The sequence below is a fragment of the Saccopteryx leptura genome, chromosome 3 (assembly GCF_036850995.1).
Source record: "Saccopteryx leptura isolate mSacLep1 chromosome 3, mSacLep1_pri_phased_curated, whole genome shotgun sequence".
Taxonomy (NCBI): Eukaryota; Metazoa; Chordata; class Mammalia; order Chiroptera; family Emballonuridae; genus Saccopteryx; species Saccopteryx leptura.
This window is the reverse complement of record NC_089505.1, coordinates 62,301,892-62,329,705: the sequence shown is the minus strand read 5'-3', so window position 1 is coordinate 62,329,705 and position 27,814 is coordinate 62,301,892. Positions and strand designations below refer to the sequence as shown.

The 27,814-nt window shown below is 44.0% G+C and overlaps 2 protein-coding genes and 1 non-coding gene across 3 annotated transcripts in view; all 3 read right to left on the bottom strand.

Annotated features, from left to right (window-relative positions):
• LOC136398986 (zinc finger protein 234-like) overlaps positions 1 to 27,814 on the bottom strand; it is a 114,526-nt gene that overhangs the window by 79,138 nt on the left and 7,574 nt on the right. Inside the window, exons 2-3 of the mRNA XM_066373699.1 lie at positions 27,742 to 27,814; positions 25,084 to 25,132 (exon numbers count right to left, since the gene is read on the bottom strand). Of these exons, the coding sequence (XP_066229796.1) occupies positions 25,084 to 25,098 (15 nt within the window). The 5' untranslated portion in view covers positions 25,099 to 25,132; positions 27,742 to 27,814. The remainder of the gene's footprint in view (positions 1 to 25,083; positions 25,133 to 27,741) is intronic.
• Positions 854 to 27,804, bottom strand: ZNF45 (zinc finger protein 45). The gene is made up of 5 exons (XM_066373698.1): positions 27,742 to 27,804; positions 25,084 to 25,132; positions 13,612 to 13,738; positions 9,833 to 9,925; positions 854 to 4,180 (listed from the first exon to the last, which is right to left on the bottom strand). Exons 2-5 carry the CDS (start codon positions 25,096 to 25,098, stop codon positions 2,406 to 2,408), a joined length of 2,010 nt encoding a protein of 669 aa, XP_066229795.1. The 5' UTR covers positions 25,099 to 25,132; positions 27,742 to 27,804; the 3' UTR covers positions 854 to 2,405.
• On the bottom strand, positions 19,363 to 19,438 carry TRNAT-GGU (transfer RNA threonine (anticodon GGU)). The gene has a single exon. It is a non-coding gene; the product is annotated as a tRNA-Thr (tRNA).

Here is a 27,814-nt window from a genome sequence, read left to right as displayed (position 1 = left end):
CCTTAAAAATTAACTTTAAAAAATACATTGTATAAAGCTACACAGGAGTTCTGGCTGGTTAGCTCAGTAGGTTAAGAGCCTCATTCAGAAATGACAAGGTTGAGAGTTTGGTCCCTGGTCAGGGCACACATGGGAAGCAACCAGTGAATGCACGACTGAGTGGAACAACAAATGAATGCTGCCCTTCCCCCTCTTCTCTCTCTTCCTTCCTCTGTCTCTGGGGAAAAAAAAAAAAAAAAAGCCCTGGCAGGATAGTTCAGTTTGTTGGAGCATTGTCCTGGAGTGCTAAGTGCAGAGGTTGCTGGTTTAATTCCCCCATCAGGGCACATACAGGAGGAGCTCAATGTTCCTGTCTCTCTCCCTTCCCATCTGACTGTCCCTCTCTCACTAAAAAGAAACCAAAAAACCCGCAAGAGTTTACACAAGAAAATAGAGTATATGGATAGCAAACACTCATACATGCAAAGATGCTCATCACAGTAATTAGACAAATGTAACAAAAACAAAATGAGATACCACTATAAACCCATTGAAATGCTAAGAAAACTCTGATATTCACTAATGGTGGGAATGCAAAATGGTATGTCCATTTTAGAAAAGTTTGTCAGTTTTTCATAAAGTTAAACATACTCTTATGCTACAACCCAGTGATCCCACTCTTATGTGTTCACTAAGACAAATAAAACTTAAGTTAATGTACAAACTTGTATGTGAAGGTTTATAGCTAGCTGCTTTCTTCATAATTACTAAAACTGAAAACCCAAATATCCTTGAAGTCATAAATGGATAAACAAAATATGGTACATCCACATAAAAGAATACCACAGTAATAAAAGAAAGGACTGACACATACTTCAAGATTGATGAATCTCAGAAATCCTGTTAAGTGAAAGAAGCCAGACTTCAAAGGTTACATACAGTATGACTCCATTTATATGACATTCTAGAAAAGGTAAACTATACAGTCAGGAAACAGGTCAGTGGTTGCTAAGGATGTCGGGTGTACGATGGGAAGAGTGGTTGACTACAAGAGTAAAAAGGAATTTTGGGGTGGGGGGTGCTGGAACTGTTAAATGTTTTTATTGTGGTTGTAATAATATGACAATAAGCTTTTGCCAAAACACAAAATGATACATCAAAGATTTCATTTTACTGTATATAAATTATTCCTTAATTTTAAAAAGTTAGTGTATAAGATTTTCATTGATGCCTTTTATCTCAGGACTTTTATCATGAAGGGATGTTGAATTTTGTCAAATGCTTTCTCTGAATCTACTGAGATGACCATATATATCTGATCAATGAACCACAAGGAGTATATACTGAATCCACATGATATTTGTTGCTCCTGGAAATCAGACTGACTGGAAATGTGCAAAAGGAAATATTCTGGTTTAACAGAAAACTGTACACATTGGTCCTCGTAATTACACAAGTGTACACCTTTGTCAAAATTGATGAAACTGCAAACCTGAGATTTATGCATGTTATTGTATGCGAATTATACCTTGTTAGCTCACAAAAGTACTGGTCACAACCAGCTGAATGGATTTCTGGACACTAACTGGGTTGCAATCTTCAGTTTGATAAAACACTAGTTCACAAGACCTGCATGTTGGTGACTTGTGCCTGTGTGTCTAATTTAAATGTTTCCCAACCCTTGCAGAATTCCTCTGCTAAGTACAATTTTATAGAAATGTTCAGAGATGAAAACTGAAAAAGAATTTTAATTATATGGCTATTCTCTCTTTTACTCTTTTAACAATTACTGAACACCTTCAACATGTCAGGCACAGAGAAGGCAGAGTAGATTTGGCATCAGCAAAGTTGCTACCCTCTTAACACATATTCTAGGCCAGTGGTCAGCAAACTGCAGCTCATGAGCCACATGCGGCTCTTTGGCCCCCTGAGTGTGGCTCTTTCACAAAATACCACGTGCGGGTGCTACCTCGATAAGGAATGTACCTACCTATATGGTTTAAGTTTAAAAAAATTTGGCTCTCAAAAGAAATTTCAATCGTTGTCCTGTTGATATTAGGCTCTGCTGACTAGTGAGTTTGCCGACCACTGGGCCTGGGGAACAGATTCCGGCATTTCCATCTTAGTACTTAGTTAACTTCCGATCAGACTCATCCTTCCTAAGACTCCCTTCTGTAAGAGCTGATTAATGTCAAGAGTCTGCATGAAGTCCTTATGTCCCCACTCTCATAAGGCTTCTCCGCTGTGTGGTCACCCAACCTCTGACACGTCGAGTTCTACCTGAAATACCGACTCTTTCATAAAACAAACGTTTTATGTTCCGTAACAGGTCAGATAACTGAACTATTTCAGGTATTTTGAGGTATTAAAACATGTAATTTTATCAAGCTTCTTTCCTGCATGGATTTTCTGATGAGGGGAAGTTCTTAATCACCCTCATCTTCAGCATGGACTCGCTGATGAATTATAAGACTTGAGCTCCAACTGAAGCCTTTCCCACACTCCTCACATTTGTAGGGTTTTTCTCCAGTGTGGACTCTCTGATGGGCTTGCAGGTATGAGCTCCAACTGAAGACCTTACCACACTCCTCACATTTGTATGGTTTCTCTCCAGTGTGGACCCTCTGGTGGGCTTGCAGGTATGACCTCTGTCTGAAGCGCTTACCACACACATCACATCGGTATGGTTTCTCTCCGGTGTGGACTCCACGATGAGCCAGAAAATTTGAAGCCCGACAGAAGCCCTTCCCACATTCCTCACATTGGTATGGTTTCTCTCCTGTGTGGCACCTCTGATGGGCCTGGAGCTGTGAACCCACACTGAAGCCCTTCCCACACTCAGCACACTGATACGGTTTCTCTCCCGTGTGGACTCTTTGATGCACCTGGAGACTTGAGAATTGACTAAAGGACTTCCCACACTTCTCACATTTGTAGGGCTTCTCTCCTGTATGGATTCTACAATGGACATTCAGATCTGAGCTCCGACTGAAGCCCTTCCCACAGGTGCCACATTTGTACGGTTTTTCTCCAGTATGGCCTCTCTGATGGGCCAGAAGATTTGAGGCTTGACTGAAGCCCTTCCCACACTCCTCACATTTGTATGGTTTCTCTCCCGTATGAACTCTAAAATGAATGTTAAAATCTGAGCTACGACTGAAGCCTTTCCCACATGCATCACACTGATATGGTTTCTCACCAGTATGGCCTCTCTGATGGTCCAGAAGATTCGAGGCCCGACAGAAGCCCTTCCCACACTCCTCACATTTGTATGGTTTCTCTCCAGTGTGGCTTATTTGATGGGCTTGAAGGTGTGAACCCACACTGAAGCCTTTCCCACACTCCTCACACTTATATGGTTTCTCTCCTGTGTGGGTTCTACAGTGAATGTTAAGGTGTGAGCTGTAACTGAAGCCCTTGCCACATGCATCACATTTGTACGGTTTCTCGCCCGTGTGGATTCGCTGATGAGCCTGTAGGCGTGAACGCCAACTGAAGCCCTTCCCACACTCTTCACATTTATAAGGTTTCTTTCCCAAGTGGACTCTCTGATGGACTTGAAGATATGAGCTCTGACTGAAACTGAGTCCACACGCCTCACATTTATAGGGTTTCTCTAATGTTTGGATCACAGAAGACTGACAATGTGAACTTTTCCCGACATTTCTCCCACACTCCTCAAATTTGTGTGCATTTTCTCCTGTAGGAACTCTCTGATGAAGATATGACCTCTGACTAAAACTCTTACACGACGTATCATATTTGTATGATTTCTCTCTACTGTGCACTCTCTGGTGGGCTTGAAGACTTGAAAACCGACGGAAGGCGTTTTCACATTTTTCACATTTGTAGGGCTTCTCTCTTGCAGGGGCTATCTTATTAATTTGAATACAAGAGTCCTGAATAAAACCTTTCTCACAGTCCTCTCCTTTGTAGGGTTTTTTTCCAGCGTGGACCCTGTGGTGAACCTGAAGATGTGAACCCTGATCAAAGCCTTTACCAAATCCCTCACATCTATAGAGGGCATCACCTTGTTTTTCCAGCTGAGAGCCAGTTCCTTGAATATTAATTATGGATTCCTGACATCTGATTAAATCCATGGTAACCTGTTGCCAAATTTGTGAGCAGAAAAATTCTTCATGTGAAATTCTTCTTAATCCAACTTCTTGAATAATCTCCACATTATTTAGATTCTTGTCTCCTAAAAGAATAAGGAGAATTTGGTGAATGCTTTGTTCAGAAATGTCAAGGTTACAGACTTAGGCCTATATCCTAAGGTTTTATTGAATCAGGAGAAAGTTCCATTTTTTAAACAATTTCTTTAAATATATATATATATATATATATATATATATATATTAAATTCATTTTAGCAAGATAGGAAGGGAAAGAGATGGGAACATCAATCTGCTCTTGTATGTGCCCTGACTGGGGATCGAACCTGCCACCTCTGTGCTTCGGGATGCTGCTCTAACCAACTGAGCCATCTGGCCAGGGCAGAAAGTTCCATTTTTATCATCACGTAACATGTTCATTTACGTGACTCTGGAAACCAAGAGACGGCCCACCAGGCTTCCATTCACTATGTATCAACTAGACCAGGGGTCTCAAACTCGCGGCCTGCCCACCAATTTTGTGCGGCCCGCAGACTAATCAAACTTCGTGGATTAGTCTGCGGGCCAGTCTGCGGCTGCACAAAATTGGTGGGCGGGCCGCATGCGGCCCGTGGGCCGCGAGTTTGAGACCCCTGAACTAGACCCACTTAGAACATACTGAGTTTCATAAATGAGCTACAGGTTAGAAATTTGGTGCCTACAGAACAAGAAAGACACTTTCTTGACACCTCCACAACCTGAGCAGCCCACAACTCCTAGTCCTCAGCAGTCAGGGGACAGGCTTCTGAACAAGGCTCAACCAGTCAAGAAGAGGCCTTATCTGCTCCGCCTGCTGCTGTTATTAATCTCTGTGGAGAAGGAAGTTATATGCAGACACAGGCAGTTCAGTTGCGATTCTTGCATCACCAAATGGCTGCGGCAGTGGCGGCAGCACACACAGCTCAGGTACGTTGTCGCCAGCATACAGGCAGCCAGGCAAAAAGTAAAATGAAGTGGGGCATGCCAACCACTCAAAACTCTGAGTCTTGGACTATGTTTTCTCTTTTTAAAAAACGTAAGAGCAAGGTCCTGGCCAGCTGGCTCAGTGGTACAGCGTCGGCCTGACCGTGGAAGTCCCAGGTTAGATTCCCGGCCAGGGCACACAGGAGAAGCGCCCATCTGCTTCTCCACCCCTCCCCCTCTCCTTTATCTCTGTCTCTCTCTTCCCCTCCCACAGCCAAGGCTCCATTGGAGCAAAGTTGGCCCCGGGCACTGAGGATGGCTCCATGGCCTCCACTTCAGGTGCTAGAATGGCTGCGATTGCAGCAGGGCAAAGCATCACACCCTAGTGGGCATGCCAGGTGGATCTCAGTTGGGCGCATGCGGGAGTCTGTCTGTCTGCACCCCCCCCCTTCTCACTTTGGAAAAATACAAAAAAAAAAGTAAGAGCATTGAATCAAAAGGACTCTGAATTGCTATTTCATTTTTGTTTTTAAAAACGTGTCAGTATTTTACATTGCCAGATATACAAAATTTATACAAAAGCAGAACCCTATGATTTAAAAATAAAAACAGGGAAATGCTTTAATGAACCATTAGGGTTGGCTTCCTTAAGTTGCTGCTTTTTCAAAATGGTTTCACTTTACATAACACATACAGAAGAGGCCTCAGAAATACTAGAACATCTTTGAGAAGAATATAGTATAAAAAGATATTTAGTATAAAAGGTTTATAGCCTGACTGGGCAGTGGCACAGTGGATGGAACATCAGACAGGGATGCAGAGGATCCAGGTTCAAAGCCCCAAGGTCACTGGCTCGAGCGTGGGCTCACCTGGCTTGAGCATGGGGTCGCTGGTTGAGCGTGGGATCATAGACATGACCCCATGGTCGATGGCTTGAGCCCAAAGGTCAATGGCTTGAAGCCCAAGATCGCTGGCTTGAGCAAGGGGTCACTTGCTCTGCTGTAACTACCCCCCGCCTGGCCTTCAAGGCACATATGAGAAAGCAATCAATGAACAACTAAGATGCCACAATAAAGAATTGATACTTCTCATCTCTCTCCCTTCCTGTCTGTCCCAATCTGTCCCTCTGTCTCTGTCACAGAAAAAGAAAAAAAAAGTTTATACACAGTGTAACAAATATAGTTTTTACAATTCTGTTTTGAGAAAAAGAAAAAGAAAAATACTTCTTAGAGAATCTTGATGAAGCTGTATCTTAACTAAAAGCCTTGTTTTCTGCCCTACTGCATGCACATCTGACCAAAATGCTCAAAATGTCTAGTGAAATCCTAACAGACAGATTATCAGATGTCCCCAGATAGTGTTAGGAGCCACTAAGGCACCGGGCTGGTTGGAAAGCCATGTTTGGGAGAAAACACCTTAGCACCCAAATGCCTCAAGTTCAGAGTGTGAGCAGAGTGGTCCTTCACCTCCTGCTGGGAAACATTCTTCAGGAGAACAACTGGGATGGGGGGCAGGTTTACAGTAATAACATACACTGTTCTCAAACTCGTAGCAATTAAAGTTCCTATAACCCGAAGCAGGAGAAAAGGTAAAAAATGAAAAGCTAATCTTTTATGACATAAGTAGGACATAGACTAGATTCTCAAAGTCAACACTGGCCAGAAGGGTTATGTTCTTGGAACTCTGCTCTACCAACTACCCAGACAGCTTGCTACTTACTTCTATTCAGGTCTCTCTTCACATAACACCTCATCAGTGAGGCCTTCTACCACCCAAAAGCAAACAGTAACTTCTCCCTGTGCCCTGGACACCCACAGCCCTGGCACTCGCCATTCACCTTGCCCTGCTTTATCAACAACCCACATTACCATCCGACATACCTGTGTTCTTCATATTCCCCCACTTGCAGCAATATCCGTGAGGGCGAGCATTTTATATTGTTCACTGCTTTCTTACCATTCCCAGGACACTGCCTGACACAGTGTGCAATAAATATATGCTGAGTGGGTACATAAATCCCAGTTAACTTCTTCGTCAGTGTCTGAGCTGCTTTACTATTAATTTCTCTTTTTTATGAAGTGAGAGTCAGGGAGGCAGAGAGACAGACTCCCCCGAGCCCCGACTGGGATCCACCTGGCAACCCTTGGCAACCCCTGTCTGGGGCTGATGTTCTGCCCAACTGGAGCTGCTGCTCTGTTGCTCAGCAGCCGAGCTATTCTAGTGACTGAGGCAGAGGCCACGGAGCCATCCTCAGTGCCCAGGGCCAACCTGCTCATTTGAGCCATGGCTGCGGTAGGGGGATGAGGAGAGGAGAAGAGGAAGAGAGAGAGAGAGAGAGAGAGAGAGAGAGAGAGAGAGAACGTGAGAAGAGGTGGAGGGGTGGAGAAGCAGATGGGTGCTTCTCCTGTGTGCCCTGGCCAGGAATCCAACCTGAGACTTCCACACACCAGGCCGATGCTCTACAGCTAAGCCAACAGGCCAGGGCTGAGCTGCTTTCCAAAAGTAAAAGAGCTTTTTCAAGTTACTTGAAAATAATGGGAAAGAGGTTGGAGACAGCAACTTTGCTACAAAGTTATACAGCCTCATCAGGCATAGGGCTAAACTAAGTAGATGTGGCTGATGAGAAAATCACGCTGATCACAAAGTCATGGCAGAAATCACTCAGGGGGGAAAAAACATAAAAATGAAAGTGGCCACAGGGCCTATGGACTGCTGGCTTCTCTAATTTTTGTACTTCCTTCCTGTGTGTGTAAATTTTTCCCTTTTTCAAGTAGGAGTCAATATTTAGAGCCCCAAGAAATATTTAGAGCCCCTGTGAAAGTAGATTGTCAGAGTGATGAATATGATACATTTTTCTTTATGGACCACACCATTGTTTTTCAAGCTGAAGGCAGGACTTAGAGAGTTTGAAATGAATTTAGCAGCTTTTGACGAGCATTACCAAAATAGAGAAATATCAGAAGTGCTTTGTAAGCAGTAAAGGTACCCCTGTGTAAAATGGTTATCAAGAAACTTCATTCTAAAAAGCAGTTCTTTAACTAGTACCACCTCAATAAATTCAATTAAGAAGTAAATGACAATAAAATAAAAAGCAGGTTTTTATCAAGACAGTAGAATTAACTACTAAAGCTGCAGGAAAGCCACCGGGGAAAACAATAATCAATTCGGTTATAGGTAAAAAGCTAAGCTTTCGATTGCTATGGATTAATAGATACATAACTACATATATCCAAAACCATCTAATAAAACTAGATACTCACTAGTGGCGGGGGGGGGGGGGGTGGCTGTTCTAAACTATGCCTTCATCACACATTTTTTTTTAGGGAGAGATAGTGAGGGACAGACAGGGACAGACAGACAGGAAGAAAGAGAGATGAGAAACATCAACCTGTAGTTGCAGCCCTTTAGTTGTTCATTGGTTGCTTTCTCGTATGTGCCTTGATGGGGGGGGGGGGGCTCCAGCTGAGCCAGTGACCCCTTGCTCAAGACAGCAACTTTGGGCTCAAGCCAGTGACCATGGGGCCATGTCTATCCCACACTCAAGCTAATAAACCCGTGCTCAAACCGGAAACCTTGGAATTTTGAACCTGGGTCCTCAGTATCTGAAGTCAACACTCTATTCACTGCACTACTGCCTGGTCAGGCTCATCACACATTTTTGATTACCATATTTTAAGGATCTCAGAGATTGATGGAGAAAGGTACACTAAACATTATTTACTCATTCATTCATTCATTCATTCATTCGATAAATATTTATAGCATACCAGCCCTTTTCCAAGTCTGTTCCATATACTGAGGACACAGCTATAAAGAAAACAGGCCCTGGCCAGTGGGCTTAGTGGTAGAGTTTTGGCCCGGTGTGTGAATGTTCTGGGTTCAATTTCTGGTCAGACACACAGGAGAAGCTTCTCCACCCTTCCCACTCACTCTTCTATCTCTCTCTTTCCCTCCTGCAGCCAAGGCTCCATTGGAGCAAAGTTGGCCCGGGCGCTAAGGATGGCACCATGGCCTCCAACTTCAGGTGCTAGAATGGTTACAGCTGCAACAGAGCAATGGCCCAGATGGGCAGAGCATCGCCCCCTAGTGGGCTTGCCAGGTGGATCCTGGTCTAGCGCATGTAGGAGTCTATCTCTCTGCCTCCTCACTTCCCACTTAAGAAAAATACAAAAAAAAAAAAAAATAGAAAACAGAATTTCTCCTCTCCTGAGATTATTTCCCAGTGGAACTACAGTAAGATAAAATACATCTTAATATGGTAAGGGGTGATCAATGCTCAGATATCAACTAAGACAGGGTAAGGTTAGGGAGTGGAGGAAGACAGTATTATGAACTGAGAGGTCAAGGGAGGCCTTTATTATGAGGTTAACATCTGAGAAAAGCCCTGAGTGAAGGGAGGGAGGGGCCGGGAAAATGCAGGGAAACAATGCTCCTGACAGAAGGAACAAGAAGAGGGAGACAGACAAGAGGCAAAACTGGGTGGAACAGCCTGACAAGGGGGAAAGTGCCCAGTCACGTTTACAGAGGGGTTGGGAGAGGGAGCAGCAGCCACGGGGAACATTTAAGCAACTCTGTGCACTTGGATTGTCCCTGGATCAGATCAGAAGCTAGTAGAGGTTCTGAGCAAGGACTGACAAGATCGGACAAACATTCATAAGAAATCGCTTCGAGGGGAGAACTGATTATGAAAATGCAGAACAGAACAGTGAGAGCGATACAAAGATGGCCACAGAAATCCGCACACGAGGCACGACTCGGGCGAGCGTCACGGGGTGGAGGTGACAGAAGCAGCTCACCTGGGGGGTGGCTCTGGGCTGCTGTCCGCACCGCCCAGCGCTTTTCTTCCCTCTCTGACTGGGGGGTTCCACCTGCTGTGAAGGACTGGTGTCCTGTGAAAAGGCAACGACAAACATTTCAAATTAATACAGTAAAAGTCAAAATTACTAAAAAAATGTGATTTCTCATTGCATCACCTTCAGGACATCAAACTGTTAGTTATGAGCCACCAGAGGAAATACGTTTTATGCAAAAACCCAGGATATGTAGAGGGAGGTATAAATTACTGGGAGAGAAAAAAAACCCCAAAAAACTAATGGCCTGACCTGTGGTGGCACAGTAGATAAAGTATCAATCTAGAACATTGTGGTCGCTGGTTCGAAACCCCGGGCTTGCCTGGTCAGGGTACATATGGGAGTTGGTGCTTCCTGCTCCTCCTCCCTTCTCCCCCCCCCCCCCCGTAAAAATAAATAAAAAATCTAAAAAAAAGCTACTGAATTGTAGGTATATTTTAATGGGTGAATTGTATGGTAGGGTAGGGTATGTGTACGTAAATTATGTCAATAAGACTGTTAAAATAGAAAAGAAATGTCTGTTTCCATCACACCCTCCCCATCATCGCTCACACTGCCCTCAGCACAGGCTGCAGTGTTTCTTGCCATGTGCAGCTACTGGACTGTGACACCGGCTATTTTAATTTATTTTAAGAAATACTGGCACACATATGACTTCACACACGTGGAATCTGATGAACAAAATAAACTAACAAATAAAATAGAGACAGACTCATCCAGAGAGAGCAGGCTGACAGCTGTCAGTGCAGGGATGGGTGAGGGAGGTGGAGGGATAGAGCAAAAGAGAAAAAAGAGAGAAAAAACTCATGGACACCGACACCACTGTGGTGACTGCTGGGGTGGCGTGTTGGGGGATGGGGAGAGGTGGGGGGGGATGGGAGAGGTGGGAGGGGGATGGGCATGGGGAGATGTGGAAGGGGGATGGGGAGATGTGGCAGGGGGATGGGGAGAGGTGGAAGGGGGATGGGGAGATGTGGCAGGGGGATGGGGAGATGTGGCAGGGGGATGGGGAGATGTGGAAGGGGAATGGGGAGAGGTGGAAGGGGGATGGGGAGATGTGGCAGGGGGATGGGGAGATGTGGAAGGGGAATGGGGAGAGGTGGAAGGGGGATGGGGAGATGTGGAAGGGGAATGGGGAGATGTGGAAGGGGGATGGGGAGATGTGGCAGGGGGTGGGGAGATGTGTAAGGGGGATGGGGAGATGTGGAAGGGGGATGGGGAGATGTGGCAGGGGGATGGGGAGATGTGGAAGGGGGATGGGGAGATGTGGCAGGGGGTGGGGAGATGTGGAAGGGGGATGGGGAGATGTGGCAGGGGGATGGGGAGATGTGGAAGGGGGATGGGGAGATGTGGAAGGGGGATGGGGAGATGTGGCAGGGGAATGGGGAGAGATGGAAGGGGGATGGGGAGATGTGGCAGGGGGATGGGGAGATGTGGCAGGGGGAATGGGGAGAGATGGAAGGGGGATGGGGAGATGTGGCAGGGGGATGGGGAGATGTGGCAGGGGAATGGGGAGAGATGGAAGGGGGATGGGGAGATGTGGCAGGGGGATGGGGAGATGTGGCAGGGGAATGGGGAGATGTGGAAGGGGGATGGAGAGATGTGGCAGGGGAATGGGGAGATGTGGAAGGGGGATGGGGAGAGGTGGAAGGGGAATGGGGAGAGGTGGAAGGGGGATGGGGAGATGTGGAAGGGGGATGGAGAGATGTGGCAGGGGAATGGGGAGATGTGGAAGGGGGATGGGGAGATGTGGCAGGGGAATGGGGAGATGTGGAAGGGGGATGGGGAGATGTGGCAGGGGGATGGGGAGATGTGGCAGGGGAATGGGGAGATGTGGAAGGGGGATGGGGAGATGTGGCAGGGGAATGGGGAGAGGTGGAAGGGGGATGGGGAGATGTGGAAAGGGGATGGGGAGATGTGGCAGGGGGTGGGGAGATGTGGAAGGGGAATGGGGAGATGTGGAAAGGGGATGGGGAGATGTGGCAGGGGAATGGGGAGATGTGGCAGGGGAATGGGGAGATGTGGAAGGAGGATGGGGAGATGTGGCAGGGGGATGGGGAGATGTGGCAGGGGGATGGGGAGATGTGGCAGGGGAATGGGGAGAGGTGGAAGGGGGATGGGGAGAGGTGGAAGGGGGATGGGGAGATGTGGAAGGGGGATGGAGAGATGTGGAAAGGGGATGGGGAGATGTGGCAGGGGGATGGGGAGATGTGGCAGGGGAATGGGGAGAGGTGGAAGGGGGATGGGGAGATGTGGAAGGGGGATGGGGAGAGGTGGCAGGGGAATGGGGAGAGGTGGAAGGGGGATGGGGAGAGGTGGAAGGGGGATGGGGAGAGGTGGAAGGGGGATGGGGAGATGTGGAAGGGGGATGGGGAGATGTGGAAGGGGGATGGGGAGATGTGGCAGGGGAATGGGGAGAGGTGGAAGGGGGATGGGGAGATGTGGAAGGGGGATGGGGAGATGTGGAAGGGGAATGGGGAGATGTGGAAGGGGGATGGGAAGATGTGGAAAGGGGGATGGGGAGATGTGGAAGGGGGATGGGGAGATGTGGAAGGGGGATGGGGAGAGATGGAAGGAGGATGGGGAGATGTGGCAGGGGAATGGGGAGAGGTGGAAGGGGGATGGGGAGATGTGGAAGGGGGATGGGAAGATGTGGAAGGGGAATGGGGAGATGTGGCAGGGGGATGGGGAGATGTGGAAAGGGGATGGGGAGATGTGGAAGGGGGATGGGGAGATGTGGAAGGGGGATGGGGAGATGTGGAAGGGGGATGGGGAGATGTGGCAGGGGAATGGGGAGAGGTGGAAGGGGGATGGGGAGATGTGGAAAGGGGATGGGGAGATGTGGAAGGGGAATGGGGAGATGTGGAAGGGGAATGGGGAGATGTGGAAAGGGGATGGGGAGATGTGGAAGGGGAATGGGGAGATGTGGAAGGGGGATGGGGAGATGTGGCAGGGGAATGGGGAGAGGTGGAAGGGGGATGGGGAGATGTGGAAAGGGGATGGGGAGATGTGGAAGGGGAATGGGGAGATGTGGCAGGGGGATGGGGAGATGTGGAAAGGGGATGGGGAGATGTGGAAGGGGGATGGGGAGAGGTGGAAGGGGGATGGGGAGATGTGGAAAGGGAATGGGGAGATGTGGAAGGGGGATGGGGAGATGTGGAAGGGGGATGGGGAGATGTGGAAAGGGGATGGGGAGATGTGGAAGGGGGATGAGATGTGGAAGGGGGATGAGATGTGGAAGGGGGATGGAGAGAGGTGGAAGGGGGGTGAGGAGAGGTGGAAGCAGGGTGAGGGGGATATAAATAGATAAATGGTGATGTACCGAGACTGGACTTGGGGTGGGGAACACACAATCTAGTATATGGATGATATGTTCTGGAACTGGGGCACCTGAAACCTGCATAATTTTCTTAACCAGTGTCACCCCAATCAATTCAATAAAAGAGGGTAAAAATATGCTAGCACAATTTCCTAAATGGCTGCCATGACCCATTATTGGAGATGATTACAATTTGGGAAAGGCCAAAAACATAACAGTCACACTGTCAGTTTATACTTTATTTATAAAACACACTTCAGCTGGGGCAGGAAGACCAGAAAAATGCCATCATTGTGTCTCATGCTGCTTAGAAAACTGGCAACCCGTTGAAGAGCTCCAGAGCCCTGCACGTCCAGGGACCCAAACACCATAGGGGCTGAAGTTCAGTCACAGCGCCCGTGCTCACCCACAGAGACCAGGTTCCTGAAGTTCTCCAGCATCACGTCTCGGTACAGCGTCCTTTGGGACGGGGCCAGCAGCCCCAGCTCCTCCTCCGTGAAGACCACGGCCACGTCCTTGAACGTCACCGCCTCCTGCAACAGCAAACACACGTAGCCTCAACCTCACTACTGGGACGAGGGCAGTGCTGGGAAAGTGTAAAGACTGTATGAAGTGGTTGCAGGTTCTAGGACACCAGTCAATTTTACTATAATATTGTTAAACATTCCAAATAATACATATTATGCTTTAGATCTTTTTCTTTTCATAATAAATGCTAGGGGGAAAAAAGTTTTTACATGGATACTATAGTTCCCTGTTTAATGATTGTCTCTGGATAAGTTCCAAGAAGTAAAATTACAGCATCAAAGAATATGCAACTGCAAAATATTATGCATAATGGCAGATTTTCTTTTCAACTCTTGCCCTATTTCTACTTCCTAATTCTCCATACCACACACAACACTGAATACAACTGATGTTTTTAAATCCTAGGTAATCTGGCCAATAAAAACTTACTTTGGTTATTTGCACTTATTTGACAATTAATAAGCTCATCAGTCTGACCAGTCAGTGGCACAATGAATAGAGCCTCGGACTGGAACATGGAGGACCCAGGTTTGATACCTCGGGTTGCCGGCTTGAGGATGGGCTCACCAGCTTAAGCACGGGGTCACTAGCTTGAGCGTGGAATCATAGACATGATCCCATGGTCGCTGGCTTGAGCCCAAAGGTTGCTGGCTTGAAGCCCAAGGTCAGTGGCTTGAGCAAGGGGTCACTTGCTCTACTGTAGCCCCCCAGTCAAGGCACATATGAGAAGCAATCAATGAACAACTATGGTGCCACAACGAATAATTGATGATTTTCATCTCTCTCCCTTCCTGTCTGTCCCTATCTGTCCCTCTCTCTCTGTCTCTGTCAAAATAAATAAATAAATAAACTCATCATATTCTCATCTATTTACTGACCATCTTCACTTTTTCTTTAGTACCTGTTTGTTAATAGTTCTTGCTTCTATTCCATTTGGGTTGTTATTTTTTTAATTTCTTTCAGACAATTAAATTTAACAAGATGACACTGGTCAACTACACTACATAGATTAAGAGAAAACATCTCCACATCATTTGGACAGTTGATTATGTTGTATATCCATCAGCCAAAGTAAAATCATACTCTGTTACACCTATTTGTTTCTCTTTATGGCCCTGCCCCACCCTACCCCTTTCTTCTCCTCCCTTCCCCTCCCCCTGGTAACCACTGCTCTCTTATCTATGTCTAGGAGTCTCAATTTTGTGTCCCACTTAGCTTTTTCTGATTTACTTATTTCACTCAGTATAATGTTATCAAGGTCCATTCATGTTGTCATAAATGATACTATGTCATCGTTTCTTATAGCTAAGTAGTAATCCATTGTATATATGTACCACATCTTCTTTATCCAATCCTCTATTGAAGGGCATTTTGGTTGTTTCCATGTCTTGGACACCGTGGGCAATGCTGCAATGAACATGGGGGTACATGTGTCTTTATATACCAATGTTTTCGAGTTTTGGGGGTGCTCAGTAGCGGGATTGCTGGGTCATATGACAGTTCTATTCTTAAGTTTTTGAGGAACCACCATACTTTATTCCATAATGGTTGTACTAGTTTACATTCCCACCAACAGTGAATGAGGGTTCCCTTTTTTCTGCAGCCTCTCCAACACTTGTTATTACCTGTCTTGTTGATAATAGCCAATCTAACAAGGTGTGAGGTGGTATCCCATTGCTGAGTTTTGTGAGTTCCTTATATATTTTGGATATTAACCCATTATCTGAGCTGTTGTATGAAAATATCATCTCCCATTTAGTTGGCTGTGTTTTTTGTCGGTTTCTTTTGCTGTGCAGAAGCTTCTTAGTCTGATGTAGTCCCATTCATTTATCTTTGCCTTTACTTCCCATGTCTTTGGGGTAAAATTCATAAAATGTTCCCTACGGCCAAGGTCAATGAATTTAGTACCTATGTTTTCTTCTATGTAATTTATTGTTTCAGATCTTATATTTAGGTCTTTGATTCATTTTGAATTAATTTTTGTGCAAAAAGTCAAGTTTCATTCTTTTGCACGTGGCTTTCCAATTTTCCCAGCACCATTTATTGAATAGGCTTCCTTTTCTCCATGGTGTGTTTTTGGCTCCTTTATGAAAGATTTGACCATATATATGTGGTTTTATTTCTGGGCTCTTGATTCTGTTTCATTGGTCTATTTTTCTGCCAACACCATGCTATTTTGATTATCGTGGCTCTGTTGTATAATTTGAAGTCAGGTATAGAAATGCCTCCAGCTTTTTTTCCCCTTTAGATCACTTTGGTTATTGGGGGTTTTATTAATGGTTTCATATAAACCTGATGGTTTTTGCTCCATTTCTTTAAAAAATGACATTGGAATTTTGATGGGAATTGCATTAAATCTGTATATTGCTTTGGGCAATATAGCCATTTAAACTATATTTATTCTTCCTATCCAAGAATAAGGAATATTTTTCCACTTAGTCATGTCTTTTTCGATTTCCTTTAATAATGCTTTGTAGTTTTCAGTATATAGGTCCTTTATATTCTTTTTTTTGTTTTTCCGAAGCCAGAAACAGGGAGGCAGTCAGACAGACTCCCGCATGTGCCCAACCAGGATCCACCTGGCATGCCCACCAGGGGGCGATGCTCTGCCCATCCGGGGTGTCGCTGTTATGACCAGAGCCATTCTAGTGCCTGAAGCAGAGGCCACAGAGCCATCCTCAGTGCCCGGGCCAACTTTGTTCCAATGGAGCCTCGTCTGCGGGAGGGGAAGAGAGAGACAGAGAGGAAGGAGAGGGGGAGGGGTGGAGAAGCAGATGGGCGCTTCTGTGTGCCCTGGCCGGGAATCAAACCTGGGACTCCTGCACGCCAGGCTGATGCTCTACCACTGAGCCAACCGGCCAGGGCCCTTTACATTCTTTGTTATGTTTATTCCTAGGTATTTGTTTGTTGCTGTTGCAATTGTAAAAGGGATTATTTTTTTAGTTCAATTTCGAAAGTTTCATTGTTGGCATATAAGAAAGCAACAGACTTCTGTATATTAATTTTGTATCCTGTGACTTTACTGTATTGGTTTATTGTTTCTAATAGCCTTTCTGTGAAGTCTTTGGGATTTTCTACCTACAGGATCATGTCATATGCAAATAGTGAAACCTTTACTTCTTTCCCAATATGAATGCCTTTTATTTCTTCCTCTTGTCTGATTGTTCCGGCTAGAACTTCTAGCCCTAGGTTAAATAGGAGTGGAGAGAGTGGGCAGCCTTGTCTTGTTCCTGATTTTACAGGAAGTCTTTAGTTTTTTACCACTTAGTATGATGTTAGCTGATGGTTTGTCATAAATGGCCTTTATCATGTTCAGATATTTTCCTTCTATACCCATTTTGTTGAGTGTTTTAAACATAAAAAATATTATATTTTATCAAATGCCTTTTCTGCATCTATTGATAGGATCATATGGTTTTTGTTCTTTGTTGATATAGTGTAGTACATTAATCATTTTATGTATGTTGAACCATCCTTGTGCTTCTGGAATGAATCCCACTTAATCATGATGAATTATTTTTTTTAATGTGTTGTTGTATTCGATTTGCTAGTATTTAGTTTAGGATTTTCACATTAGTGTTCATTAGAGATACTGGTCTGTAGTTTTCTTTTTTGTGTTGTCCTTGCCAGGTTTTGGTATGAGGGTTATGTGGACCTCATAAAATGTGTTAGAAAGTATTGCTTCTTTCCTATTTTTTGGAAGACTTTGAGAAGGATAGGTACCAAATCTTCTTTGAATGTTTGGTAGAATTCACCAGTGTAGCTGCCTGGTCCCGGAATTTTATTTTGGGGGAGGTTTTTGATAGTTGTTTCTATTTCCTCCCTGCTTATGGGTCTGTTTAGGATTTCTACTTCTTTGTGATTCAATCTAGGAAGATTGTATTGTTCTAGGAATTTACCCATTTCTTCCAGACTGTTGAATTTGGTGGCATATAGTTTTTCATAGTATTCTACAATAATCCTTTGTATATCTATGATATCTGTGGTAATTTCTCCTTTCATTTCAGATTTTGTTTATATGAATCCTTTCTCTTTTTTTCTTTAGTCTTGCCACAGGTTTGTTAATTTTGTTGATCTTTTCAAAGAACCACCCTTTCTGATCTTTGTTGTACTGATTTTTTCCTATAACTTTCTATTCTCAGTTTCATTTATTTCTGCTTTAATTTTTATTATTTCCTTTCTTCTGCTGGCTTTGTGTTGCCTTTATTTCTCTAGTTATTTAAGATGTGATGTTGTTTACTTGGGCTCTCGTTTTTTTATATAAGCCTGTAATGATATGAATTTCCTTCTTATTACTGCTTTTGCTGCATCTCAGAAATTCTGATATGTTGTTTTGTCATTTTTCGTTTGTCTGTATATATCTTTTGATCCCTTTTAATTCTTCTTTGACCCAGTCATTTTTTAGAAGTATGTTGTTTAATTTCCACATTTTTGTGGGTTTACTTATTTTTTTGCAGTTGAATTCTAGTTTCAAAGCCTTATGGTCAGAGAATACACTTGGTATAATTTCAATCTTTCTGAATTTGTTGATGTTAGCTTTGTGGTCCAGCATATGGTCTATTCTTGAAAATGTTTCATGTACATTGGAGGAAAATGTATACTCTGACGTTCTAGGATAAAATGTCCTGTGGATGTCTATTATGTCCATTGTTTCATTTAAGAATGGTATTTATTTATTGATTTTCTGTTTGGATGAACTACCTAAAGCCATCAATGGTGTATTGAGATCTCCAAGTATGTATGATTGTATTTTTGTCAGTTTGTATTTTTAGATCAGTTAGTAGGTGTTTTACATATTTTGGTGCTCCCTGGTTTGCTGCATATATAGTAAGAAGTGTTGTGTCTTCTTGATACAATGTCCTTTTTATCATTATGAAATAACCATCTTTGTCTCTGATTACCTTTGCTTTCTTGTAGTCAGCATTGTCAGAAATGAGTATGGCTACACCTGCTTTTCTTTGGATATTATTTGCTTGGAGAATCATTTTCCAACCTTTCATTTTGAATCTATTTTTATCTTGTAGCTTAGATGTATCTCTTGAAGGCAGCATACAGTTGGGTTTTGTTTCTTGATCCAATCTGCTACTCTGTGCCTCTTTATTGGAGAGTTTAATCCATTTACAGTTAGTGTAATTATTGATACTTGAAGATTTCCTATTGCCATTTTATATACTGCTTTCTGATAACTGTGTTTTGTTTGATTCTTTTTTGTTTTTCTGTCATTTGTTTTTGTTTGGTGGAATTTCATACTTCTGTCCTCTGTTTCTTTTTTTTTTTTTAAGCTATGTGTTTCAGTAGTGGCATTTTCAGGAGTGGTTACCATTAGATTATTATTATTATTTTTTGTATTTTTCTAAAGCTGGAAATGGGGAGGCAGTCAGACAGACTCCCACATGCGCCCGACCAGGATCCACCCGGCACACCCACTAGGGGGCAATGCTCTGCCCATCCGAGGCATCACTCTGTTGCAACCAGAGCCAGTCTAGCACCTGAGGCAGAGGCCATAGAGCCATCCTCAGCACCTGGGCCATCTTTGCTCCAATGGAGCCTTAGCTGCGGGATGGGAAGAGAGAGACAGAGAGGAAGGAGAGGGGGAGGGGTGGAGAAGCAGATGGGTGCTTCTCCTGTGTGCCCTGGCTGGGAATCGAACCCAGGACTTCCGCACACCAGGCCGACGCTCTACCACTGAGCCAACTGGCCAGGGCCACCATTAGATTATTAAAAGAAAGATTATCATAATTTATTAGAGTCCATTCTCTCATGAGTGCTTCTGCACTCCATCCTCCTTTGCTACTGCTGATGTTTATCCTCTCCCCTTTTATGTTATTATTGTCACAGATTATCCTTGTTTTTATTGTGATCTTGTTGGAGCTTTTACTTGTAGTTTTGTTTTGTTTTTTTGTATCTGGTTGGATAACCCCCTTTAGTATTTCCTGTAGTAGGGGTTTTCTGGTGATAAATTCCCTCAGATTCTGTATGTCTGTAAATATTTTCATTTCCCCTTCATATTTGAAGAATAGCTTTGATGGATATAGTATTCTTGGCTGGTACTTCTTCTCTTTCAGTACTTTAAATGTTGGGATCCGATCTCTTCTCGCTTGTAGAGTTTCTGCTGAGAAATCTGATGATAGCCTAATGGGCCTTCCTTTATGTTATATTCTTCTTTTCCCTAGCTGCCTTGAGGATCCTCTTTGTTATTGATTTGTGATAATTTCATTACGATGTGCCTTGGAGTAGGTCTCTTTGAGATGAGGTAACTTGGTGCTCTGTTTGCTTCTTGGATTCGAGGCGCTGACTCTTTTCACAGGCTTAGAAAGTTCTCATTGATTATTTGTTTCAATGTTCTCCATTCCTTCCCCCCCTTCTTCTTCTAATATAGCCATTATTCTTATATTGTTCTCTCTGATGGAGTCAGACAATTCTTGTATGGCTTTCTCATTTTTTAAAATCTGTGAGTCTCTCTTTCTCTCTCTTCTTCTCTCTGTAGTATTTCTAGTTGTCCATTTTCAATGTCACTAATTCTCTCCTCTATCTGGCATGTTATATTAGCTAAGCTTGTTATCTCACTTTTCAGTTCATGTATTGAGTTTTATCTCTGGTTCTTTTTTATAGTTTCAATTTCCTTAGTGAAGTACTCTTTTTGTTTATTAAGTTGTTTTTTGAGCTCACTAAATTGCCATTCAGTGTTTTCTTGTCTTTTTGAGTATTTTTAGAACTTCAAATTTGAATTCTCTGTCATTTAGCTCCAAGGTTTCCAGGTAATTGAGATTTTTTTCCTGAAGATTTTTCATCATCTATCTGAGCTATGTCTCTGTCTTGTATATCCATATTTGATTTCCTTTTCCTTGATGGCATTTGAGAGTGGTATTGTTAATAACACTAACAAGATAACTAAAAATAAATAAATAAAAATGGAAAAAGTACAGTGAAAATTCTAAAAATAATAAGTAGAACAAAAACTACAAATAGTAAGCAGCAGAAACTGAGGAAAAAATGAAGTAAAAAACAAGCAAAATACCACAAAAAGATAATAACAGCAGGAGGCGCTATACAAGATTTGTCTCTCTGAGATTCCTGGGTGGAGTTCTGCTGAGGCATTGCTGCTGTAATGATGTAGGCAGGGCCATAGATGCATTGGTAGGAGGGGCCTGTTAGGGCTTTGCAATTTTATGGCTCTAGCAATGGCTGTCTTGGATCCTCTGGCACCCCTACCCACATCCCAATAGAGCAGGGGATCAAGCACCTGGGCACCTTTGCCTATCACAGGAGAGAGGAGCCTGGAGACTCAGCTGAGGGGAATCTGCCACCGCCACTGGTCGCACAGCAAGGGGAACAATGCAGGTCCCAGGAGGCTGGGGTGACACAGCCTGGTCCCTCCTCCAATACCACTCAGAGCACAGCCCTGGGCAGGGCAAGAGCTGTGTGTCATGAGCTGGTGCCCAAGCTTTGGGAGCAGGTGGGGTGCAGATCAAAGACCGAGCACGCCTCGGGCCATGCAGGTCAAACTGCACAGGCCGTGCAGACAGATCAAGCATGCCTCAGTGCCCCGTTGGCTGATGTCCACGGGCTATTCATGTGCAAAACTTGGGAGTGTGCCATAGATTTTGTGCACACCCACTGCCTGTGATGGCAAAGAGGTGTGGCAAGAGAGGCCAGGAACCAGCCCTGCTCCAAGTGTTGGTTGCTGGCCTTATTTTAGCTCCTTCCTCTCAGCCTCACCTCTTCTCCAGGCTCCGAAACAAAGCCCATGCTAAAAGTGCCTCACTCTCTCAGATCAGTGAGGAAAGAGACAAACTCTGTCCTCTAGCTTTTTTCTTCCACGAGCAGATTCTATTTTTGATCCCTTCTCATGCAATCACACCTTTGTCTATTTGGTGTGTGTATATTTCAGGTTCATCTGGGGTTTTTCCTCTGCATAAAGTTGTAGAATGTTGAAATTTCAAGGGAAGAGATCGGGAGTATCTCTCACACCACCGTTTCTCTGATGTCACCACATACATGATCCAGTTGGGGTATTTTATTTTATGACTCTGTAAAATTTCTACTAGAGGTTTTTAGTTTTGTTTCTTTAGCATATATAAGTATTTTCAACTACATTTTGCTATTAGTCTTGTGGAGCTTTGTGTACAGCCAAGATTTTTCATCCTTGACATTTTGGGCCAGATAATTCTTCACTGTGGGGGCTGTCCTGTGCACTGTAGAATGTTTAACAGAATCCTGATGTTCTATGCACTAGATATCCATAGCATCCTTCAAGTTGTAACACCAAAAATGTTTCCAGGTGTTGCCTGGATACACAATTGCCCATGATTAAGAATCACTGGTGGAGAGACAAGATGGCGCTGGAGTAGGCAGACGTACCAACATCCACCTCCCAGAACCAAAGTGGATTACAAAATAATTTTAAGAACTATCATCTGGAAAAACCAACTTTGGACTAAACTAAGAGGACTCTTCAACCAAGGAACACTGAAGAAGCCACACTGAGACTGCTTAGTGTATCCCAAGGTTCTCTTTACCAAGCCACAGTCACAGAGCTCCAGGGAAAAGCACCTGGTCTCATTTCTCCAGGCAGAGGAGAACAGAAGCTTCATCTCTACACATGCTGCAGATGGCTTTTCCAGTCTACCTGAATCATTACCAGCTAGAAGCAGCGGTCATTGGGACTTGGACGTGAGCTGCAAAGTATAGAATAGTGACAACAATTCCAGTGCCATGTGGACTTTTCCTGGATGTGGACTTTTCCTGGACTCCTGCTCCTTGTGACAGCTCCTAACAGACTGAATGGGGGTTGGGTTGCATTTTTCAGGGATTTGGCAAGGTGTTGGGGCCAACTTGGACTTGGTGAACATGTTAAGGACAATACTCTTTTATGGATTCTTGCTGCATTGACCAAGAGTTTGCTTAAAGGCTTTAATCACTGTTAAAAAAAAAAAAAAGAATCACTGGTATACAGAATTGTCTGGTGCAGCAGACAGCAGAGAGAAGATGGGGCCAATGAAAGGTGGCCAGGGAAGGCAGTATTATTTGTTGAGTCTTCTGCCCACCAGGATAATTTGACACCACATACAAAGGGCTAAGTCCCTGCTTGGAGAATTCTTTTCACTTGCCTCTCTATCTTTATCCAAGTAAAATTCTTGGTGGCTGGCCTGTGGTGGCGCAGTGGATAAAACATCTACCTGGAACGCTGAGGTCACCAGTGTGAAACCCTGAGCTTGCCCAGTGACGGCACATACGACAATCAACTACTACGAGTTGATGCCTCCTGCTCCTCCCCTGCCCCTTTCTCTTTCCTCTCTCTAAAATCAATAAATAAAATCTTTAAAAAAGAATTTAAAAATTAAAAACAAAAATAAATAAATAAAATAAAATTCTTGGAGTCTTCTAGCATCAGTTGGATCTTTGATTTTCTGTGTGTCCTTAAGCAGTTTTCTGAAATTCTACAATCCCGTTTCTTTGTAATAAAAAAATACAGATGAGACCAAGTGCTGCCTACTAAGGCTGGTCTGAGACTAAACGCAGTAAGAAATGTATCTGGCAAGTCCTCTTGTACTTTGACTCTTCTACTATACTTTTAAAATTAAGTACATCATTACTTTGATAAAATAAATTAATACATAAATAAAAAATGTATACCAATAAATAAAACATGCACAGGATATGTCTCAGAAACAACCTAGCTTTCTTACATGCAAACATTTAATAATCATTTCTCTGTGTGAAATATCAAAGACATATTGAAATATTCTACATACAAAACACCCAAGGTTCTGCATATTAAATATGCTTTTTCAATTTGGACTTCCTAAAATATTAAAAACAAAAAATGGTAAACTCTTCCAAATTCCCTTTTGAGAAGAACGGTTATATCAGGAAAACTGTTAATACAATGTGCATTAAAACAGGAAAAATTCTAAACTACCTATATGTCCATGAATTGGGAATAGTTATGAGATACACACAGAGTTCATCAAGTCAAGGGAATATATGTTGCCATTAAAAATGCAAGGTAGGCCCTGGCCGGTTGGCTCAGCGGTGGAGCGTTGGCCTGGTGTGCAGGGGACCCGGGTTCGATTCCCGGCCAGGGCACATAGGAGAAGCGCCCATTTGCTTCTCCACCCCCCCCCCCCCCCCCCGTCCTTCTTCTCTGTCTCTCTCTTCCCCTCCTGCAGCCGAGGCTCCATTGGAGCAAGGATGGCCCGGGCACTGGGGATGGCTCCTTGGCCTCTGCCCCAGGCGCTAGAGTGGCTCTGGTTGCGGCAGAGCGACGCCCCGGAGGGGCAGAGCATCGCCCCCTGGTGGGCAGAGCGTCGCCCCTGGTGGGCGTGCTGGGTGGATCCCGGTCGGGCACATGCGGGAGTCTGTCTGACTGTCTCTCCCCATTTCCAGCTTCAGAAAAAATACAAAAAAAAAAAAATGCAGGGTACAGGCCCTGGCTAGGAGACTAAGCAGGCATGAAGCATCATCCAGGCATGTTGAGGTCACAGGTTTGACCCCAAGACAAGGAACAAATGAGAAGCAATCAATGAGTGCAAAATTAAATGGAACTAAGTGGAACAAAAAGTTAATGCCTCTCTCTCTCTCTCTCTCTCATCAATGGAAAAAAAATTAATTGTATGGTATATTGGCCCTGGCCAATGGCCCAGTGAATAGTGTCAACCCAGTGTATGAACGTCCCAGGTTCAATTTCTAGTTAGGGCACACAGGAGAAATGATCATCTGTGTCTTTATCCCTCTCTCTCCCTCTTCCTCTCCTTCTTTCCTTCCTGCAGCCACTGGCTTGATTGGTTCGAGTCTTAGCCCCAAGCACTGAGGATAGCTCAGCTGGTCCGAGCGGTCAGCCTCAGGCACTAAAAATTGCTTGGTACTGGAGCATCGGCCCCAGATGGAGTTGCTAGTTGGATCCTGGTCAAAGCACATGTGGGAGTCTGCCTCACTATCTCCCTTCCTCTCACCTAAAAAAATAAGAAACATAGGGTATATAATATTAATGAGAAAAGACAGTATTTGAGAATTTTAACTATACAATAATTACAAATATAGAGTTATGAATGCATGTGAGAAAAAGAACATGAGAAAATAAAAACATTTTAAAAGAAAAACAGTAGTAACCAGTATTTATTTTTCACTGCTACAGACTATTCTACTCTGATCTTATTTTGAAATTATAAAGTGATAAAACAACAAAAATTAAACTACAGTAAAATAAAAAGTAGTGATCATCTCACACACGAGGGTCCCAAATGTCTACTGTTTTCTTAAATCCTTCCCCAGAAAAAGGTACAGAATGTGTCTAATCATAGAGAAATGAGATGACAATCTAAAACCTAAACTGGCAAACCCAACTCACCTTGAATTTGGTCATTCTGTTGCCTTCTCCTTCTGGGGAAGGGCTGAGTCTTGGGGAGGCACAAGGGGAAAGGAAAAAAAGCCATTAGATTCTGGCCAAGGATGTCACTAGCTCATATGGCTGCTAAACGTGAAAAAGCAATGGCCCCCTCCTGGGGGTAACCTGATGAATAAAGACAGGACTGGGATCCGGGGACCACTTTCACTTCAGCCAAGAGCCCCTGCACAGTGAACAACTCTCCCAACCACACATGGTGGCTCTAATACAAGTTCATGTAGCTCTCGTGGTATGAGTGTGATTCTGGGAGAGTGGAAACAGAGTAAAGTATAGTCGTCCCTCACCGTATCGTGGTACCCTTTTCGCAATTTCACTGTATCACGGATTTTTAAATTGTATATATCTAATTTAGTATCGCAGATTTTTCGCTATGTCACAAGATTTTGCAATATATAGGTATTTATATATATATTTATTATTTTAATTATTTTTGCAGTAAAATAAGCAAAATAAGTGTGGGAAAGGTTAATAACAGTGTGGGAAAGGTTTATAGGAGTGTGGGGAGGGTTTATAAAGCCTTAAAATATATATAAATAATAAAATAAATATAAAGGCACTACTTCACAGATTTTTGCCTATTGGGGGGTTCTGGAACCGAACCTCCGCGATAGATAAGGGACCACTGTACCCACATTAAGAGAGTAACCCCTGGGCCTGACAGGTGGTGGCACAGTGGATAGAGCATCAATCTGGGATTCTGAGGTCCCAGGCTCAAAACCCTGAGGTCGCCAGCTTGTGTGCAGGCTAATCCTCCTTCACCAGCTTGATCCTAAAGGTCACTGGCTTGAAGTCCAAGGTCACTGGCTTTAGCCCAAGGTTGCTGGCTTGAGCAAGGGCTCACTGGCTCGACTGGAGCCCCTGGCCAAGGCACATATGAGAAGCAATCAATAAACAACTAAGGTGCCACAACTACGAGTTGATGCTTCTCATATCTCTCCCTTCCTGCTTCCATCTCTGACTCACACACACACACACACACACACACACACACGAAAGAGTAACCTCTGGGACTAAATGGCACTACTCTGCTACTTATTAGCTGTGAAATCTCGGGCAAATTATTAACATCTTCACACCTTCATTCTTTCATCTATAAAATGGAGGGATTAACAGTGCCTATCTCAGAGGACTGTTGTAAACATTAAGTGAGCAGACAGCTCAAAGAACACTTTTAGGGAACCTTATTAGTAGCAGCAGGAAAGGAAGCAATATTCACTAACATAAAACCTGTCCTCATAAATGGCTCCTATCAATGGAGCCTTCAGAGGTTGCTGTGCTATCATATGAATGTCAACTTTAACCTCTGAAATACGTTATTCTCTCTTGGTTTTCATACTTAATTTGATTCCTTTGCAATAATATTTAAGGTTACATAGACAATTTTTTCCTGTACACAATATACACACAAAAATTTAGCATCTTAACTATTTTAGGCAGATAGTTCATTAACTGCATTCACACTATTGTGCAACCATCACCACTATCCATCTCCAGAAATTTTTTACCATCCCAAACTGAAACTCTGTACCCATTAAACAATAACTACCCTCAGCTGCTGCCAGACACTATTCTTTCTCTATGAATTTGACTATATTGATGACTGTATTTTAAAAGCTATAAAGTGGCCCTGGCTGATTGGCAGAGCACTGGCCTGGTGTGTCAAAGTCCTGGGTTCAATTCCCGGTCAGGGCATACAGAAGAAGCGCCCATCTGTTTCTCCACCCCTCCCCTCTCACTTCTCTCTCTCTCTTTCTCCCCCTCCTGTAGCCATGGCTCGACTGGAGCGAGTTGGCCCCGGGTGCTGAGGATGGCTCCATGGCCTCTGCCTCAGGTGCTGAACAATGGCTCTGGTTGCAATGGAGCAAGGGCCCTAGGTGGGCAGAGCATCACCCCCTTGCCAGATGGACACCAGTTGGGGCGCACGCGGGAGTCTGTCTTCGCTGTCTCTCTTCTAAGTGAAAAAAAATAAAAAATAAAAAATAAAAGCTATAAAAGTCACCTGACTGGTGGTGGTGCAGTGGATAGAGTGTCGACCTGATGCTGAGGACCCACGTTCGAAACCCTGAGATTGCTGGCTTGAGCACAGGATCATAGACATGAACCCATGGTCACTAGCTTGAGCCCTAGGTCACTGGCTTGAGCAAGGGGTCACTGGCTCGGCTGGAGCCCCCCAGTCAAAGCACGTGAGAAGCAATCAATGAACAACTAAGGTGACTCAACTGCATGTTACTGCTTCTCATCAGTCTCCCTTCCTGTCTATTTGCCTGTCTCTGTCTCTCTTGCTAAAAAAATAAAATAAAAATAAATAAATAAATAAAAATAAAAGCTATGAAGTCCTTGCCAAATTTACTCTGTTAAGAGTAGGATCTTAAAAAGACTATCAGGAAAATGAAGAGAAATGAAAAACCTGTGATTCTTCAGGATTTACTCAACTGTAAGTTAGATAATCAGCATGTCATTTAAATGAGCAAGCTACGAGATCACAGTAATGATAAAAACAACAGAAACGGCAGTGTTTAACATGAAATAAGCACTAGGGACGTGTTAGGGGCCTATGAAGCATGTGGTACACACAGTTTTATTAAGAAACCGCCCACGTACCTGTGAAGAAGCCGCTGTTATACCAGTCGTGTGACTTTGGTCCAATCACTTACACCTCTGTGCCCATCCTCAG

What these genes read in the sequence shown, in the direction of transcription:
- ZNF45 (XM_066373698.1), bottom strand. An exon ending in CAGGAACCTGGTCTCTGTGG is followed by an intron (nt 9,926 to 13,611) that starts GTGAGCACGGGC and finishes GCCTTTTCACAG; the next exon opens with GACACCAGTCCTTCACAGCA. An exon ending in AGCCCAGAGCCACCCCCCAG is followed by an intron (nt 4,181 to 9,832) that starts GTGAGCTGCTTC and finishes TTATTCTTTTAG; the next exon opens with GAGACAAGAATCTAAATAAT.